Source organism: Strongylocentrotus purpuratus, unplaced genomic scaffold (assembly GCF_000002235.5).
Source record: "Strongylocentrotus purpuratus isolate Spur 01 unplaced genomic scaffold, Spur_5.0 spur5_scaffold_1, whole genome shotgun sequence".
NCBI lineage: Eukaryota > Metazoa > Echinodermata > Echinoidea > Camarodonta > Strongylocentrotidae > Strongylocentrotus > Strongylocentrotus purpuratus.
Window position 1 is genome coordinate 16801505 of NW_022145594.1, and position 19583 is coordinate 16821087.

The window sequence follows — 19583 nt, forward strand, 5'->3', positions numbered from 1 at the left end:
GAAGCTTCTCTCACCAAGTGATCGCATGGAAAAATGATGACTTTCTCCGTTTTCTTGTTTTATTTCGTTTTCTATTCAGTTGATGTAACAAATAATTTGGCTGCTTCCTACTAAACCAAGGGTCAAACGACTGCCCTGTCTAAGCTCAAAGATAGATACACGCTGGCTGACATAAAGAGGGACCAAACGTTTGAACGTTGTGTCTCCTTTAATGAAAGGGTACAAATCGGTAAGTTATTATTGAGTCTGACGGCTCTACTTTAAGTATATTATATTTTAACCTTGGCCACCATTACCATAGTCCAACTTTGTTCAGTTTTTAAGTGGTTTTCTCATACAATATGCAAAAAAACAAAAGTATATCTTCCTTCTCCTTTTGCTCTAATTTAAAGTGGAGCTATTTGACGACACTTTAACATCTCATATATATATTATACATCAAATACACTATAGATCGTTAATGGATGTTTGTTCTATATTCTTTGCGACTACAATCCTGTAAATGGCTGTTAGTGAGTCTCTTACTGTAAATGTCACTCTAGAACAAGCTTGTGAGGAAATGTCATCGACCTGTTTTCCTAAAAAGGTGCTCTGATATTTTTGATGATAATGCTCTTTAATTTATTAGAAATCGTGTCCTTTTAATGCAGTAAGACATCCGTGAATATTTTAGAAAATTAAATCCAATTTCGTGCTAAATCAAAAATGTGATATGCTCTAAACAAAATAATCAGATGTACGATCAAAGCCAGGAAGTATGTGTCAGAAATGTCATAACATTTTTACCACAATAAGGGTTTGTCTATCTATCATCAATATGTTGTCATGTAGGCCTATTTTCAAAGCTTGAGTAGCACAATGACATTGTGAAGTATATCATGTTTTCAAATCAAAGTTTGTGGGTGTTCTCTTTTCTATAAAATCTTCAAGCCTTCAACAGAAAGAGATGGTCTATTTTGTCACTGAGAGATGTAGAAACAACTTCATTTTCAAAGCGATCGTTTACGTCAGTTGTGAAAAGCCAAAAGCAATACTCTTCGTTCTGCTAACAAACACTAGAAATTGATAAAGATTTTTGTCCTCGTCGGGATAAAATTGCAATTCATTTCGTTCAGGAAATTGGGTTGGAGTGTATAGAATCATTTAATTAGATTACAGAAACACGAGCGTTGAATCTTGTTCGCCTTATTGTACATGTTCGATATTGTTGGTTGACCCGATGGCTTGTTTCAAACTTTGTTTATGGTTATCTTGAAAAGATTTGACAAATAAATAAATTGTCGGTATTTGTGTTGTTTTGTTTTTCATTTCTCTATTCTTTTTTTTTCTTTTCATGCCAATGCCAATACATCAAAATGATCAATTTTAATAAAAAACGAAGATGCTGTTTCCTTGTTTTCTCTCTCCCTCTTTCTCTCGCGCTCTCTCTCTCTCTCTCTTCCTCTCTCCCTCTCTCTCTCTCTCTCTCTCTCTACGTTCCGTCCGCCTCTAGATCTAGAACAGGACAAATATGCGAGGAATCATGCCCTTCCTGATCGGAGTGGTTCTATACCAGACATCAAATGATGTACATTAATGCCGTCGCGGATACGAACAGTTACCCGAAATCACCCGCTATTACTTTCACTATCATAAATATCCACCGAGGCTGACTTATTCCATCTCTGCATTCATTCATTTCTCAACGTTCCCGATGCCTCTAGATCTTTCGCTGGACAAAGATGCGACGAGTGCCCTTGCTCCTCGGAGTGGTTCTGAATCAGACATCTAATGATGTTCCTCACACCGTCGCTGATACGATTAGTTGCCTGAAATTATCCACTACTACTTTATTTATCAGAAATATCCGCAGAGGCTGACTTAATTCGTCTTTGCATTCATTCATTTATAATTAAACCTGCCCGTTTTCAGAGGCAGCATGGACTTATCGACAATTGCCTGTTTCCGATGCGTTACTGATACCTCTACAGATGCGACTACACTGACAGATGGCACCGTTGACTCCTGTGCCCCATCCGTTCCTTTCACTGTTCTCTTCGTCCTCTGTGGAATGATAACCATCTTTTCAAACGTTATCAATCTCATTGCGCTTAATCACGCCCAGCAGTGCTTCAACGACAACACCCGCTTGTGCTTCCAAGCGGTAGCAATCGTCGACTTCTTCGTCGGCCTATTCTGCTGTACTTTCCATTCTCTCCGCTTCTCTGGGTTGTCCATCTCAAAGACAAGGACCTTTTCCATCATCGGAGTCATCGGGTGTTCGACGCTCTTTAATCAGTCCATCATGATCCTAGCCTGCGTCAGCATTGACAGGTATCTCGCCGTGACGCGGCCATTGCGCTATCACACAATCGTCACAAAACAACGCATGATTCTTTTGATATTCTCAGGGGTTGCCATCGGTACTCTGAACTCATCCGCAAGCTTTACTCACAAAATCGTTGCTGGATTCAGCGATTTAAAATTTGCCTCCGTGGACATCGCCACACATCCTATACTTGTTATTTACTTCGCACTCATTCTTGCATCAGCTGGCGTAACAACGTTCTGTAACGTTACTCTTATTACGCTGGCAAGGAAGCATAGGCGTCGCATAGCTGCAGTAGCAAACAATACGGAACGCGGTAAAACAGCCGAATCAGACGCGGTCGGGCATCAGCCTCGCGGTAATAAGGACCTGCGGACTATTTTCGCGGTCACCGGTGCCTTCTACATAACATGGGGAGCCCAGGTGTCGGTGAATTTCACAAGTGCTGCCATAGGAAAAGAGATACCCTGCATTGCTCGAAACGTCCTTCTCATCTTTGTCATTAGCAACAGTTTCTGGAATGCACTTATTTATCTCCTCATGAATTCTACATTTCGTAAGATTGTATTTCGAATGTTTGCCAGAGACTCTTTCGCTGCAAATTTAGTCCAATCTGTTACTGGCTAACGTTTTCATTTCATTGTTCTTTATTTTGAATTACCGAATAAGGAGTAATATAGGTCGGGCAAGGTCAAGATCATTAGAAGAAACAGATAATTTAGTCAAAAAAAAGGTTTCCAATAATTTCCAATAAATTTAGGCCTCCGTATCGCAATAATGTCGGTTTTAACAAATAATAAATGCAATGGAAACGCTGCCAATTATTCTTTTATCTATTCCCTTTTCGTGTGCCATGTATTTTTAGATATTAAATATGAGTCACTCGTCATATTGCTGGAAAAAAGTACTTCATTTGGCTTCTTAAAAAAATTCTTTAAAAATCCTTCTACAATTCTTAATTTGTCCTTAGCCTAATAGACAACGACTTCTATCCTTTAGGAAAAGATTTTATATAAATCGAGTTGTTATTATTTTTATACTGTCAATAGGAATATTATGATAATTAAATCATTATTGAATAAAACGATTAAAAAAAACCTTCCGATTTGTATTTCTAACTCTTTAGTGAAATATCCCTTAGATAAATATTTATAGCGATAGAAACTATACATTAAAAACAGAAGAAGAAGAAAAAGAACCAAGGATATATAAATTTCATCACGTTTTACATAGATTATATCACGAATTTTCTTTTGTTTTCTTACCCTTACGTTTATTTTGGTCAAACAGGTACGTAAGTTCAGCGTGCACCATAACGGCCTTCTCTGTAAACTTTGTCTTGGACAAAATGTTGTTATTGACATTCTCATTTTGAGCTGATGTATCTTTATATATGATAGCAAAATACAACGTGTGTCTAGATCTCACTACATATTTATTTTTGTGTCGACTGCTAAATTGTTATTGTATTTGATTAAACTTAATAAACCTGGTAAAGAGGATTAGATTGTGGCACAGTGGTTGTTCTCCGATTTGAATTTGTCTTCAACTAGCCTTAGTTTATTAATAGAAAAACCATTATAATGTGTTAAGGTATGGTGTAAATACACTATGACAATTTGGAGGTTTCACTCAATACACCGACAGCCCACGATATAGTATTAACAGAAGGTTCACAGGTCCTACAGCCCCTGAGACTTGACAAAACACAGAAATATAGAAAGGAAGCAAGTTCCATTCGGTCCACATGACCGATTGCCGATGGATCGACAGTCCACTAGACTAACATCCCAAAAGAACGACAAAGTTTAAACATAATTCAGGAAAAATGGGGAAATGTCGGTCTTCAGGGCTGTTGGTCTCGTTGAACGTCGGCCCGGGAAGCCTAAAAGAAGTTGTCGCAAATCCCACGACAACCACATTGTTAGTCTTCTTAGCATTACAATATTTCCCGTTTATGCCTTTGAAATCAAGAAAAGGAATTGCTGTTGAGTGTGGGAAGCTGCACAAGTGGCTATCATATCGACCAATGAAGCTGTGAACGCACACCTCCATACGCACACTTTATTTATATATATATATATATATATATATATATATATATATAAAGAGAGCGTCCGGTAACTCGACGTTGATACATAAGAGACACTTTGTTAAAATATCTTAAATTGATTATCGACATTGTTATAGCGATAACAATTAGAACGAAGATTGATATTATTAGCTTACCACGGGGGTGTTTCACAAAGATCCTAAGTAGAACTTATCTCTAATTTGGACTTTACAATTATGGAAAGCCGTTGGCATCTTTGAAAATATTGTATAAAAGTTATCTTAAAAAGCATAAAATGTCGATTAAAATCATTCATGTTTTCTATTATCAAGGAAATTTCATATTCTTGACGTGGAATTTATAAAAAGTCTAAAATACTCGAATATTTGCTTTTGAATATATTCTATTTTAGGGCTACAAATGGCTCTCCATAACGATTAAGTCTAACTTAGAGTTAAGTTCAAATTAAGATTTTTGTGAAACACCCCCCTGGAGTACACCAATGATTTCAAACCATTTCTTTTAATATAGATTGGTTGTATACTAGAAAATAAACTAGCCATATTTGTTTGATTGGTTTATATTCCAAGTATGGTACAGTCGTATTTAATGAAACGTCATCATTTATTTCAGCTTATTAATGCTTAACACTTTCACATTATGACACGCCAAAACTTATCGAAATTCAAGGTGAAAAATATGCAACTCGGGAATTTTGTTTAAGGTCAAATTCATTTTAATTAAGTTCCGGAAGGTCTTGAATCCAATCAACTGACCAATCAGGACTTGCATAAACACGTTGTGCTTCAGTTTGTATTCCCCGATAGAAATAGGTTTGATTACACTTTAAATGTATGCTTCATGCATTCCGAGGCTAATGGATTCATTCAAAGCTCGTTCAGATTTGACGTGGCAAAGCCTTTTCACACAGGGGTAAAATTCATCGTATCTAGAGCTGATTAGTTTGAAGATGTTTAATTAAACAGCTTTAAAGAAAATTTTCCCTTTGTGAACGTCGTTTAAACGATGTTTGGACAGATACGAAGTCGCGATTCATACGCCGGTCAAAGCAGGCTGCAGATACGAAGCCCGTATTTAGAGAGCAAGACATTTTGTGTGTGAACGGATATACGTCCTTAACTAGACCGGACTCTGCTCTTTAAACACTCAGTAGGGCTATTGCGCATTTACGAGGAGTGAGTCACTGCTCGTAAATGCGCAATGGCCCTACTGAGCGTTTAAAGAGCAGTGAATCTCGAACGACCGCACCGAAATTTTCTGTGTGTGAGTGATGTTGTATCTAAAGCTGATTAGTAAAAAAAACTATTTAAACTAATCAGTTTTAAAGAATGTTACCCCTGTGTGAAAAGGGGGAAGTAATGACACAGCACGCAGTGAATCTGCGCAGGTCCTTGGATGCGCGCAGTTGCCATTTATTTCATATTTACAAAAACGGAGGCTTTTTTTAAATCTTAATATGTCGCGGTTTCCAAATCTGAACTAGCATTTGAAATCAAACATTATAACAAATTGCAGGGCTAGGAATCATTATTGCCGTCCATAAAATGAAGGTTACATGCAACGTGACAAGCTGAAAGACCGAACACTTAATGACAGTTAGCAGGATTCAAATCGTAATCAGGAGGTGGCATATACGACACTTCAACATTTCTAACACGGTGGGAATCCGTTCTGCTTTGTCGGAAGACACGTAATTCCCGTAGGAATATGATAGTACATGAATGGAAGCAAAAGTTTATCACGCTTCTAGCTTAATGTTATGAACATGACGGACGATATTAAAGATTAAACGACATAATTGTAGGCAATATTAATATGGGTAGTCTTAAAAGAGACGCACGGAATTATTACTCCGTAAAATTCCAGATTGGATGGTGCATCTTGATAAATCTTTACTATTTCATGATATGCATGCTCAATTGGGAATTATTCTTTGCGAAAGTTGTTATATGCTGTACCAGGAATTTTGACACAGCCGATATAATGTTTAAAATGTTATATATGTATTAAAGAGTTCGTTTAAAAAACATTGCATATTCATAATACCAAGTTAAAAAAGCAAGCTTTTTTGGTACTCCTGTTATGCATTGTCAATTTGAAATGAACCTCAGTCCATTTGATTTCTGTCTATTGGGATGACATAATCGCATTTTTTTTTTAAGTACCTGTTACATAGTTTTTTGTGAAATATATCGATCAGTTAATCATAGATGTATTGGTAGCAAGGAATTGGAAATAATAAAGAATGTTTTCCTCTTCAGGTTTCGTCGGATACGAGTACATATTATTGTTTCAACGAATCATCAGAACAAAGATTTCTGCTCTTTTTTTTTGCTAAAGTTAAAAAAACAGTATTTGCAGATGGGTAAATGCATTGTGTATGCCGTATTTACTGGTATGCATTACTCGAGGAGAGGAAAGAATCGTGGTACATGCAATAACATTTTTTTAGCAGATGAAAGGTTTTTTTGTTTCCTATACAAATACGGCAATATTCAAAAGTAGCTTGAGTTGTAGCATGTCAATAAAAGGCCTTTTGTGGAGGTTTTCCTTAGGGTGAGTCCGCTTTAAAAAGTGCCAATTAAAATAGAAAAATGACGTCATTGATAAATTGTGCACGATTGCTTAACCCGTTCCTTCCGGGAACCTGGTATACCAGGCTCCCGTGGAGCCCACTCACAGACGGGAACCTGGTATACCAGGTTCCCATAATAGGCAGGTAAATGACGTCTTTACAAGCCTAAAATTGCCTTTCCCTGCCATTAATTCACTAAACTAGTGTATTTGAGGGTTTATCCAAAGTATATGCTATCATTATCCATTACTCCTGTTTTGTTTACTTTAATATTATTCATTATAATTGTACTTTTTCATAAGCATGTCAAGTTTTCTCTCACATGAAATTCGTACAGCAGCGTATGCAGCTCCGCGATGTCTGTCCCAGAGATATTGACTTTCGCTGAGACCTTCCATGCACAGAATACTAATACTGCTGGTATTTCAATTGGGAGCAGCGCAATTTAAAGCTTATAACCAAAGCATATAACGGCACGCGCGGAACAATGCACTTCACTGCACTTGAAAGGAAAAGCCAAAGGTCAACTCTCTATTGTCAACAACAATACAAGCAGTATTATAAATCTAAAGCAAGATGGCGCGACTGTGAAAAAAGTTCTATTCAACTTTGATATTTTCATCACCGACCCCCCTCCCCCTCCATACAACAAGCTCAGATTTATTATTTAGTTTGTCTCTTTTTTTGTTTATATTTTTTGGCTAAAGTATGATGTCCTACGTATAATAGTAACGTCAATATATATACTAAACATTTTTGTACAGCAGTTTGATGCAACAGAGATTTACATTCTAAAGTTTTACTTTTTATAAGTATAGGACAGTAATATTCTTCTCATTTCGACTTTATCAGCCGCTCATTCTCTATAGCGTTCCCTATTTCGTTCCCTATACTAAATATAAGGTATATGTGAGGGGGGGGGGGGGGTATATGTGATAGAAAGTTATCTCCGATCCCCCCCCCCCTCCAGCTCTGATTTTGTTTCTTTTATGTTCGTCTCTTTTTTGTTTGATTATATCTTTTCGCTAAAGTATAATGTCTGACGTATAATATCATCAGGGATATGTTATAATAATTAATCTCAAGGAAGGGATGATGCCTGCATACAAGTAAATGGCGGAATAGTAGACAACATTATGAAATATGAAGATGAAAAACGACATAGAAAGAGAGAGAGGGAGAGAGAGAGGGGATGGGCGGGGACAGGAGAGACAGAAAAGTTGGACGTAAGTTGATATTTTTCTCACCGACTACCCCCCCCCCCCCCCACACCTCAGATTTTTTCTATAGTTTTTCTCTTTTTTGTTTGTTATATCTTTTGGCTAGAGCATAATGTCCGACGGATAATAGTACCGTCAATATAGCATAATACAAGTTTGTTTATATCAGTTTGATGCAACAGAGATTTACATTCAAAAGTTTTATCTTGTATAAATATTGTACAGAAATATTCTTCTAATTTTGACATTATCAGCCGCTCGTTTTCTTTTTCGCTCCCTATAATAAATATAAGGTATAATGTACATCATCATGGATAATTTTATGTTATAATAATTAATCTCAAGGAATTTGCTGCCGGCGTACAAGCAAATGGAGGAATAGATAACAATAAGAAAGATGAAAATGGGAAAAACGACATTGACAGATAGACATAGAGACAGGCATAGAGAAAGAGAGAGAGAGAGAGAGGGGGGAGCAGACAGGAGAGAAAAAATAGAGATAGAGGGGGGGGGGGTAGAAAGTTGGACGTAGTCTGTGCTGTATTTTATTTATAGTATTTGTCGCACCACCCCCACCCCCTCCTAGATCAGATAAATTATATTATTTAGTTCGTCTCTTTTTTTTTTTTTTATATCTTTTGGCTAAAGTATAATATCCGACGAATAATAGTATCGTCAATATAGCATACTAAATGTTTGTATCAGTTTGATGCAACAGAGGTTTACATTCAAAAGTTTTACTTTGCATAATTATTATTCAGTAATATTCTTCTCATTTCGACATTATCAGCTGCTCGTTTTCTATTTCGTTTCCCATAATAAATATAAGGTATTATGAGTACATCATCAGGGATATGTTATAATAATCAATCTCACGGAAGGAATGCTGCCGGCCTACAAGCAAATGAAGGAATAGAAAACAATATGAAAGATGAAGATGGAAAACGACATTGACAGATAGACAGACAGACAGAGACCGGGAGAGAGAAAGAGGGGGGGGGGGGGGGGAGAAAGTTGGACGTCACGGTATAGTCTGTACTGTATACATTTTTATGATATTTGTCTCTCCGATCCCCCCCCCCCCCTCCAGTTGTGATTTGTTTTCCTTTAGTTTTATGAATGTACAATGTCCGACGTATAATAGTACCGTCAATATAGCATAATAAACTTCTTTTTGAAATATCAATTTGATGCAACAGATATTTACATTCAAAAGGGTTACTTTGTATAATTATTGTACAGTAATATTCTTCTCATTTCGACAATACCAGCCGCTCCTTTTCTATTTCGTTTCCTATTCAAAATATAAGGTATATTTGTACATCATCAGGATTATGTTATAATCATTTATCTCAAAGAAGGAATGGTGCCGGCATACAAGCAAATGGCAGAACAACATTGGCAGATAGACAGAGAGACAGACAGAGAGAGAGGGAGAGAGGGGGAGAGAGAGAGGAAAAAGAGAGGGAGAGAGAGACACATAAAGAGAGAGAAAAAGAGAGAGAGAAAAAGAGAGAGAAACAATCATTTCTCATCATCATCTTTATGTCTGTGACATTTTAGCATATCACATATTCTTGTTCATTCCTTTATCTCTTATGATTGATATTATCTTTGAATGATTGCAAAAACAACAAGACCCCACTCCCCCAAAAACACAACAACAAAAAACCAGGGTTATACATGTAGGATCATCAAAGCTGTAAGCCAGTTCATTGTCTTTCAATTATACCCTTATCTTACTTCCGTTCTTCTATTGTTGGAGTTTATAACCATGACAACAACCTTTACATTCGACAACGTTCATTGTTCTTCTTACGTAACTTAGCCGTGAGATCATGGGCCAAAGACAAAGACATAGCTCTTTTCACATATTCTATATAGGTCCCAAATACTTGCAGACATTTCTGTGTCATTTTTATTTGTATGTACTTTGTCAATACATACTTACAAACTATAATCATCAACATTTGCCAATATATTCATACATATTGATATTATATAGCGCCTTTACATAAAACATGATCAAAGCGCTTTACATTAGTAAATAAAACAGAATAATTCTTTTGCTCTCCAGGCAATACTTACAAACTATTTCGTTTCCCCTATATCATCTTCCGCTCTAGAATTCTATCTTGTTTATATTTATTTATTGTGTACTTTTCCTTGTCTCCCTCTCCATTATTCTTCTGTTTTTGAAAGAGAAAGTTTCATTCTTTTTATCCTTTCTCTTATAATATTATCCACCTACTTCTAGATGACCCTTTTGTAATAAAGTATAATGTCCGATGTATATTATTTCCGTCGATATGATTTCCTTTCTATAATTTGTGTACAATAATATTCATTTTGACATTAACAGCCGCTCGTTCTCTATTTTTGTTCCCTAGTATTTAAGATATATGTTTTCATCATCATGGATATGTTATCATAATTTATCTCAAAGAAGGAATGATGCCGGCATACAAGCAAATTGCGGAAAAACATTGACAGATAGAGAGAGAGAGAGAGAGAGAGGGAGAGAGGGAGAGAGAGAGAGAGAGAGAGAGAGAGTGAGAGAGAGAGAGGGAGATAGAAAGTTGGACATAATCTGTACTGTATTTATTATTATGCTAGTTGTCTATCTGATCAGCCCCCCCCCCTCCCCGTTCCGAGTGTTTCTTTAGTTCTTTTAAAAAAAAATCTTTTCGCTAAAGTATAATGTCCGACCAAGGAGTTTTCCTTCGTCCGACGTATATTAGTTCTGTCAAAAAAGATTGCTTCATATTGATTGTATGCAAAAGAGATGTTTTTATATCCAAACTCCTACTTGTTTAATTATTGTACAGTAATATTCTTTTCATTTCGATATCAGCCATTAGTTCCGTTTTTTTCTTATCATTTTAAAAATATTGTATAATAATTTTTCTCAAAATCGGAAGGAACAATTTCCATATAAAAACAAATAGCGGAACAGAAAGCAGTACCAGAAGAAAGACGGAAACTGGCGTTGAGAGAGCGAGCGATCAAGAGAGAGAGAAGCAAACATTTCCCCTATCATCTTTTTGTCTGTGACATTTTATTTAATCACATCCTCTTGTTTATTCCTTTATATTTCCATGATTGTAATATATTTGCATCAATATTTTAGATAGGGTAAAATCTGGCTATGCGTTATGATTAACAATTCTTATTTATATGTCGAAACGTGCTTTAGGAAATCGCGGAACAGAAAACAGTACGAAAGAGATGAAGTATAATGAACGGTTTTTAGAGAGTGAGAGAGAGAGAGACAGACAGACAAGACAGAGAGAAAGAGGGAGAGAGAGAAACTTGGGCGCATCGTTATATAGTCTGTACTGTATTTATTAGTATGCTATTTTGGCTCTCCTTTCACCCCCCCCCCCCCCCCCGTTCTGGATTCTTCTTGAGTTTCATTTGATCATGTTTATATATTTTCGCTACAGTAGAATGTCCGACGTAAATTATAACAGTCAACTTTGGCTGATAAACTATTTCAATTCAATTTGATGCAACAGAAACTTTGTATTTTCTCATAAAATCGAGTATCAAAATAAAAGGAGATAAATAAGAAGAATAGAAAGAAGAAGAAAACGAAAAAGAAGGAGGAGGAATAAGAGTGAGAAGGAAAAAAAGATACGGAGGAGAAAGAAGAAGAACAAAATAAGGAGGTAGAAGAGGAAGAAAAGATAACGAAGAAAAAAAACCTACCTACGGAAGAGCTGAAAGAACTTAGGGGTTGGAGCACGGCAGATTGCCAAATGATCTGCGCATGCGCTAAGTTCCTGCTCGAAGCGACTAACCAGGCTTAAGGTCGCTTCAACGCACACGCATTGTGCCGCGCGCTGAACAGTCGCACGCTACGGCAGCGAAGGAGTCGAGTTTTCGATTTTTAATCTCGTTTGTGGGGTGGCTATTAGGCTGAATAATTTCGGAAGGAACGGGTTAATTGCCTCTGGTTCGTCTTCTCGGCCTTCAGATAATTTAAAGTATCTTGGCCTTCACATTTCTTTTCATGCATGAATCGGATTTTCAGGCACAATACACGCTTATAGATACACACGAAACAGAATGGAGAAAAGATTTTGCTATACTATTTAGTGACTGATTCTTCTTAACATGTTTCTTGACCGAAAATTTTACTCAACACTCTCTTGACCAGAAATTAACTACTGCTGTTTTTCCGAACCGAGCAATGTATTATGCAGAATATTTTTTCTTTTTCTTTTGAGAAAATCCAAAGAAATATAGTCAACCTTTATGTAGCTTAGCATGTGTTAGCTTTAGGGTACAAAAGGGAAGTTGTTCCAATCCTGGCAGGCTTTATATTTGTTACATTTTATTTCTCTTTTCTGATGTGAATATTGAAGATAGAGGAATATAAAATGGCAACCCAGTTGTTTGTTCAAAAGTAATTTTTTTTTTTTTTTTTAGTATTAAAAGTAACTACAGAGTTGCATCCATTTTTGGGGTGTGCGTGTAACAGAGGAGAACGAAGAGAAGAAATGAAGCACATTTGTAGTACAAACGTTGATTAATCGTGTCCATTATTTCTTTGCTGTTAATTATTCCACTATGAAGAGAAGGTTTAGTTCTGGGAAAGGCGAAAAATAATTTGCGAGCTGTTTCATTCCTTTTATATAAGTGTGGGAGAGTTTCATAGACAAATCCCCATGAAAAGGATGACTCTCCATATTTGAAAAGTGACAAGTTTGAGCAACGGTAGTCCTATATCATAACAGACATATTCTTGTGCAATATATGTGACTCTGAGGAAGACTGACCCAATTTCTTACCATTTTGATGATTATGAAACCTCACAGTATACACCAATACTAGATGTATGTGCTACATGATAGACCTTCCGAATCACTACCACAACAGTTTTCTTTCACATTGCAATGGCATGACCAGAACCCAACTTTATATTTAACAAGAAAAATGTCTATTTCCAAAAAATGGTGAGGCTTGTCCGCTGATGTTTGCTCAAGAGTGGCAAATACGTGCATTCATTCCTTTCAATGCATCCTACAATGCTTCAATTCATCAGGAAGTAGGCAGGTAAATATACTAACCATGTAATCTTTTGCGAAGATTCAATTTCAATCATTCTCCGACGAAGCGAGTGATTGTGTCAATATCATGAGATGATGTCGAAGTATTCCTGAAAAGCTGGAAAGGAAAGGTTTATCAAAGATGTAGAAATGCACAGCAAATATATATCTCATAAAGGAGATTATCTGATTAAACTTTCAAGGTCGGTGTGCATCAGTATGCGTAGCTTTTCTACTTTTTTTCTCGTACAAATCCTCACACGCAAACACAAATGTTACACACACTCTCACGCACGCACACCTCACACACACTTTCATTCACACGCAACCGCCATCCCCCTCCCCACAAAAACTGTTGCATTCTTTATCTCACTCGATTCATTTTCACTCTCTCTCTCTCTCTATCTATTTATCTATATTTTATCTCTGAATTGTTCTCTTGCTCTTTTCCTCGATATATTAGTTACATTCCCATAGTACCGTCGTAGTTATAAACTTTAGGGCTATGAAACAAAAGGTGTTTGCATGCGAGTCAAATGCTTATTTTAATTGTTAAAAAAATGTTTCGTCATCATATTTTTATAATGATTTATGTCATTCACATCTGTTTCATGCCTTTAACAAAATATTAAAGTTAGTTTGATTTGAGAAAAAAATAAATTACATGAAAGCTGTATGAATGAGCTGACATTTATTTTTTATATTTCAAGTATTTTTTTTAAATAAATAAATTGAGAAACTTGGAAAAAGACTTTCAACGTTTTGATTATCAAAGAAAAACATAGATACGTAGAATTATGTGTTTATTTTCCCAACAAAATCAATATCAGAAGTTTTTGTTTTATATCCCTAATATGGAAATATATGTCATCGTTTTGCTACATTATTTATAGAGGTAGCGATAGACAGCTAACACATGTATTTCATAAAAAATCAAACGTGAAGATCTACAGGAAAAAAATAGCACATGTGTTAGGGTGAAGACGGTAACGTGGATACGCTGTGTAAGTGGGTTTTTTCGAAACGGTTTGTATTTGTTTGACAATTTTAGAATGAACAACCTCTAAAATGAAAGGAAAATGTCATATTTTATGTGACCTTTTGTGCTCAAAATCAAAGCCATTCGTTCATCTTTGCTTACGCCTTTTAGGCTTCTGACAGATGATCCAAGTCCATGTTATTACTAGGTCAATATAAAACTAGTTTTCTGGTGATTTTATACAAACACATTGTTAGCAGGGTAATTAGGGTAATTAGTTTTCAAGAGGCAAAAGAAAATAATAGCTACACATAAGGGTATTTTCGGAATGCGTTTTTCAAGAACTAGTTCACCAATCATTCGATTAATGAATGGAAATTACCGGTTCTCAACAGTCCTCATTTAGGTTTCCATTTCAATGAGAATCACAACTGCATAATTTTAAATCAATCAATCAACTCTAAAATCCTTGTTACCTTCTTATTTATTTTTTGTGGCCGATGCCCTATTTGAGCTTATCTTTTTTTCCTAGAATCAACTTTTAAACGAAACATTGGTAAAAAGTACCTCATCACATATTCTTACGACTCATGCCACAGCGCTTAACCGTCTTTCAACGAACCGAAAACTGACATGATCTCGGATGTTGTTTTTTTCTTGTTTGATATATTGACGTCTTGACATTATAAGACAGACTTTCCAAATATAAGCCTATATACATCAGTCCGATAAAACTATTTCAATGGAAAAGGGTTTACAAATGCCAAATGGTGGCGCTCTTACCTTCATCTTCAAGCCAGTGACCTAAACAAGACCAAAAAAAAGTATGTTTCCTCTTAAGAAATCCTCATAATTGCAAGGCACGTTTAAACCACTTCAACGATTCAAAATCAATGCAAAACCGTCAATACGGTTAGAATTGCATATTCTCAGTGATTTTATCATCTCCTCCAATGTTGATCATATATCGTAGGAAATGAAACAGAAGAGCCTTTCATCTAAAAACCACTCTTTTGGATGTTTCATTCTAAAAGACACTAAATTAAAACAAACACGTCGTTATAAATATCTAAGTTAATGGAAATACTGCCATGATAATGGAAACTGGCATTAATGTTATTTAGCAATGTATTACATTTGCCAGTCTTCAATCCAGTTTTAGTGGGTACCTGGCAATTGCCGGGGGTAAAAAAAATAAATGCAGGACCCTCAAGAAGAACAGCATTGAAGCTGATAATGCTTCCCTGGTTAAACGAAAATATAAAATATATCATTATTAGTATACTATTTATAATTCCATTTATATCTAGTCTATGTATTCTATCTACATCTCTTCTTCCAACTCGAACTTTTCATCTCTTTCAGTAACCCCCCCCCCCCCCCTCTCTCTCTCTCTCCCTCTCTATCGGTCCCTCCCTGTCCTCTCGGACTTTTTAGTATTTGATGTGAATTGAGCCTCCTGCATTCATCGCCATGCCGATCACCTGCTGATGTTTCCCGCTCATTATCCTGTGTCGTCATCGTTTATCCGGGTGCCGGCATCTCGCAATAGTCTGCAGTCACAGACCCCAATTTGGTACTTAATCTCAATTCCTAAAGCCTTGATTCAAGTCTTGCTCTTTTGAAGTCACTTGCTATGTTGAATGGAGCATGTAGGGTACATAGCATATTTTGGAGTACGTACAGACGGTACAGTACACCTTGCAGTCTGGTTAGTCTCACTTTGCAGACACTCTGTTACGCACAGCGACTGATAAGGGTCTGTGCCTGTAGACTAGGAATAGTAAGCATCATCACCATGGTAACGATCCTCTTCAGTATCTCTGATTCTCAACCATGGTATATGATTATTATTCGTGGCCTTGTGCTGCCTATTCATTATCACCTCATCAGATCAGATTGAATCGGTTACTTTTTGTTTCATCAGAAATGCAAGCAGCTTGATTTGGATATGATTCTTTCTGTGATAGGATCATATTATGCACTAAGTAAATGAAGCATTCGGCGTCACCTCTGCCTGGTATTCTGTGACAAATCCTATTTCTTTGGAAAGCATTATTTCCATAACTTCCAGTGTTTCATTCAGCTACAGCATTCGTCATAACTCAATCAGCTTAAAAACGTTATCTTTCCCGTCATTTGTTTATAATGTGAAAAACATTGCATTTGTTTGAAAGGGCCATTTCCGTCGAGATTATTGATTCAGATGCAAAAGAGTTATATTCACTCACTTTCCATTGATCCAGTGAATATGCTTTTGGAAGGACATGGGAAAGCAAGGTATGGTGTTAAACTGGTGTCTTAATGATTACATGAAATGGTTCTGAGATGCTAATTCTGTTAAAAGGTTTGTATGTCTCCTTTTTCTGTATTGTTACACGTAGTTTTCAGTTCGTCATGCCGGAGGTTCGTAATTACGAAGGATCGTTTTCCGAAGGCTCCTTACTCCGACGGTTTATGATTCCGAAAATTTCCGAAAATAAAATTGGATTCCTACTTCCAAACATTCATAATTCCGAAATTGACGTCATTAATCGAAATTCCTAACCTTCAGAATAACAATTTGATTCAATCAATACAATGATGATTTGGTAATGATAATATTGAGCATAACTATGATTATTTTTAAATTAATTCATTAATGCTTATAGTTTTCCTACATAACGTACTTCTAATAAATATAATTGGAGTGTTAAACCGTGGTTTTCGAGTAAAACACTACTCCCGAAAAATCAGCCTAAGGCGGTTTCGATTAGCCTTGTGCGTTACCTTAATGAGATGTGCGAACATGGAAATGACGTATTACGTAATCCGAATATGATTTCTATGGGATGTACAATAGGGTCTTCAAATTTTCCTTGACTTGATTTTTCGAAAATACTTGCGATCGTTATAAATGGTCATAACTACCTGTCAATGATTAAATGTAGGTTACACAACTTATTGGACCCTCTCCTTCCTCTAATTTGATGTTCTGCTATTTGTATTTTGATTGCGATTCTACTTTGTATTTTAATTATTTACAAACCCATAGTGCATTTAATTCTTACACGATGTATATCCTCAATTATAGAAGAGAATGTCTTTAAAACATTCGTTGGCCTTTGTTTCATTTTAAATAAAATAGGCTTATTAACACAAGGGCCTTCAATGATATGTTATATTATTTATTGAATCATGCATCGCAGTTACATAATGAATTGCACATTGATATACATTGTGTTTTAAACACTAGTGAATAATTTAAAACAGTATAATTTACATAATTATAAATACACGTTTATTCTTTATTTTGTACGAAATGAAAAATAAAAGCAAAAATACGAACAAGTTTCATTCTTAAGAATGTAAGCTAATTCTTATCAATATCAATTCACTTTTAGCACTATCATTCATTTTTATAAGTTTACTTATGACTTAACAAAATTTAGCTAGGGATCTTTAAAAGTATAGGAATAATGTGAAAAATATTAAACTTATCCTTTAGCAAAATTGCTCCTATGTCCCTTTTTATTTGTTAAATGGAATGATGCATATAAAAAGAAATTGAGGAAAACCAAGCAAAGCGTCTACCAATATAACTTTGAATACGTCAATTATCAACGATTTGTTTGCAATAAAGTCATTTTAATCGAATGTTATCATACCCCAACAAAACTATCATTGATAATCTTTCTCTCGTATCGTTTACAGATACCTGAAGGAATCCCAAAATCAACACAGCCCTTTCATCTGTACAGTGCATTACTCAACAAATCGCTCTAATCTGTGCACTTATCCAGAAATAGGTTGTCAACACTTTTTTATATTGCGGGCTAACATAAAAAGAATCGTTTACCCAAGCTTCCAATTGCGTATGTCTACTACTAAATTGAACTGAAGAGGGAAACGTCTATCTACTTTGCATTTAATAAAAGTGAATGTTACAATAAGAGGCATGGACAATAAAAGGGCAGGCTCATTCCCAAAGAGGAAAACTCCAGGGAGGTTTGAGCTCAACGCAACTTCTGATGACATTCCAAAAGCACCACCGACTAGCCCGAATCTACAAGGGGGCGCCCTACCTCCTCTACGCGCTCGATCCGCACTCCTGCGCCAGCGCTCTTTGACGGCCCAATCACCGACTCCCATTGGTCAAGATACGCGGACGTCATGGACGGCTGCGCGCGCAAACACCATTGGGTGCGCAGCTGCAGCCTGTCACCAGCACAACGGATCCGGGGCTGACGGCGTTAGGCGTCCTCGTTCGATTGCGGAGCTACGGAAACTAACCCGCGAGCAGGCAGACGAACTGACGGATCCGCTAAAGCTCGCACGGACCAGGACGACGAAGCAACTGGAACGCGCCAAATCAGTGTCAGAGGTCGAACAGCTTGAAGGACTGTCCATGAATGATTTGTGGAAAGAAATCAACAATTGTCGGTATATTAGAAAGAAAAGTAGTGATCTGAATGAAGACGATTGTCCAATGTAATGACGTTTCTTAAGCAATACCAGATTCTTTTCAATCTCGTCATGTTTGAAAGACAAATCTGGCCGTCCATTGGACGGTCAAGAGTTATAGTATGTTGAAACTGTAACCATTTTGTGTGTAATATAACTCATTCTTTTGAAAACTATGTGATTTCAAAATATTGAGCATTACTATAATTAATATAAACTAATATTGTTATTGTTAATACGAGTATCATTAATGCTGTCGTTGTCGATGATTCCATTATCAGTGGCATAATGAGCAAAAATGTACAGGCGGCTGAGGCAGTATTTTCTTTGGCTACATATGAAAACTTCCCATTTTAATAACGTCCTCTGTAAATTATATAATCAGACATTATTTTGCCAAATCGCGTAGCGTGACATTAGTTAAAAACCTGTCCTTTTTAGATTTTGTTTTGATCTCATATGTTTTATTTGGGGTTCATAGAAGATCAAAACAAAACCTAAGATTTAGCCGAGAAGGCTGATGTTTCCTTGTAAAATTCCACCATCCAAATTTCTAAATGCGAGCGTAGGAAGGAAAAAGTAAAAGCTTGAACAAGTTTTAGAGTGAAATTAAAGTTTTGTGATTGATGTACTACATGTATTTAAAGGGATAATTTAGTTCTTATAAAGATGATACAAAAATGATATTCTAAGTAAAAAGACCATTATGATATCTTAGCTTGATTGGAGGTCCGACCGCTTTAATTTTATCTTAATTGTTGTAAGAAAAGAAATCTATTCAGCCAAATACAAAAGTCAGATACCACTGTTTGAAAAAGTTGTGTAAGCTGTTAAAACTTATTATGATATGGAAAGATATATAGCAAAAAAAAATCTGAGAGAAAATGATTTCGAGAAAAGATTGTTTCATTTTACCTAATGTTTCTGATT

At 36.1% G+C, this 19583-nt stretch overlaps 1 protein-coding gene across 1 annotated transcript; it reads left to right on the forward strand.

The window, feature by feature from the left end:
- Positions 1 to 1918: 1918 nt before the first annotated feature.
- On the forward strand, positions 1919 to 2935 carry LOC584666 (probable G-protein coupled receptor 21). The gene has a single exon (XM_030978557.1). The coding sequence runs from the start codon at positions 1919 to 1921 to the stop codon at positions 2933 to 2935; it is 1017 nt and encodes a 338-aa protein (XP_030834417.1).
- The last annotated feature ends 16648 nt before the right edge of the window (positions 2936 to 19583 follow it).

Excerpts from the sequence above, each read along its gene's own strand:
- LOC584666 (XM_030978557.1), top strand. The coding sequence starts at position 1,919 with ATGGACTTATCGACAATTGCCTGTTTCCGATGCGTTACTGATACCTCT.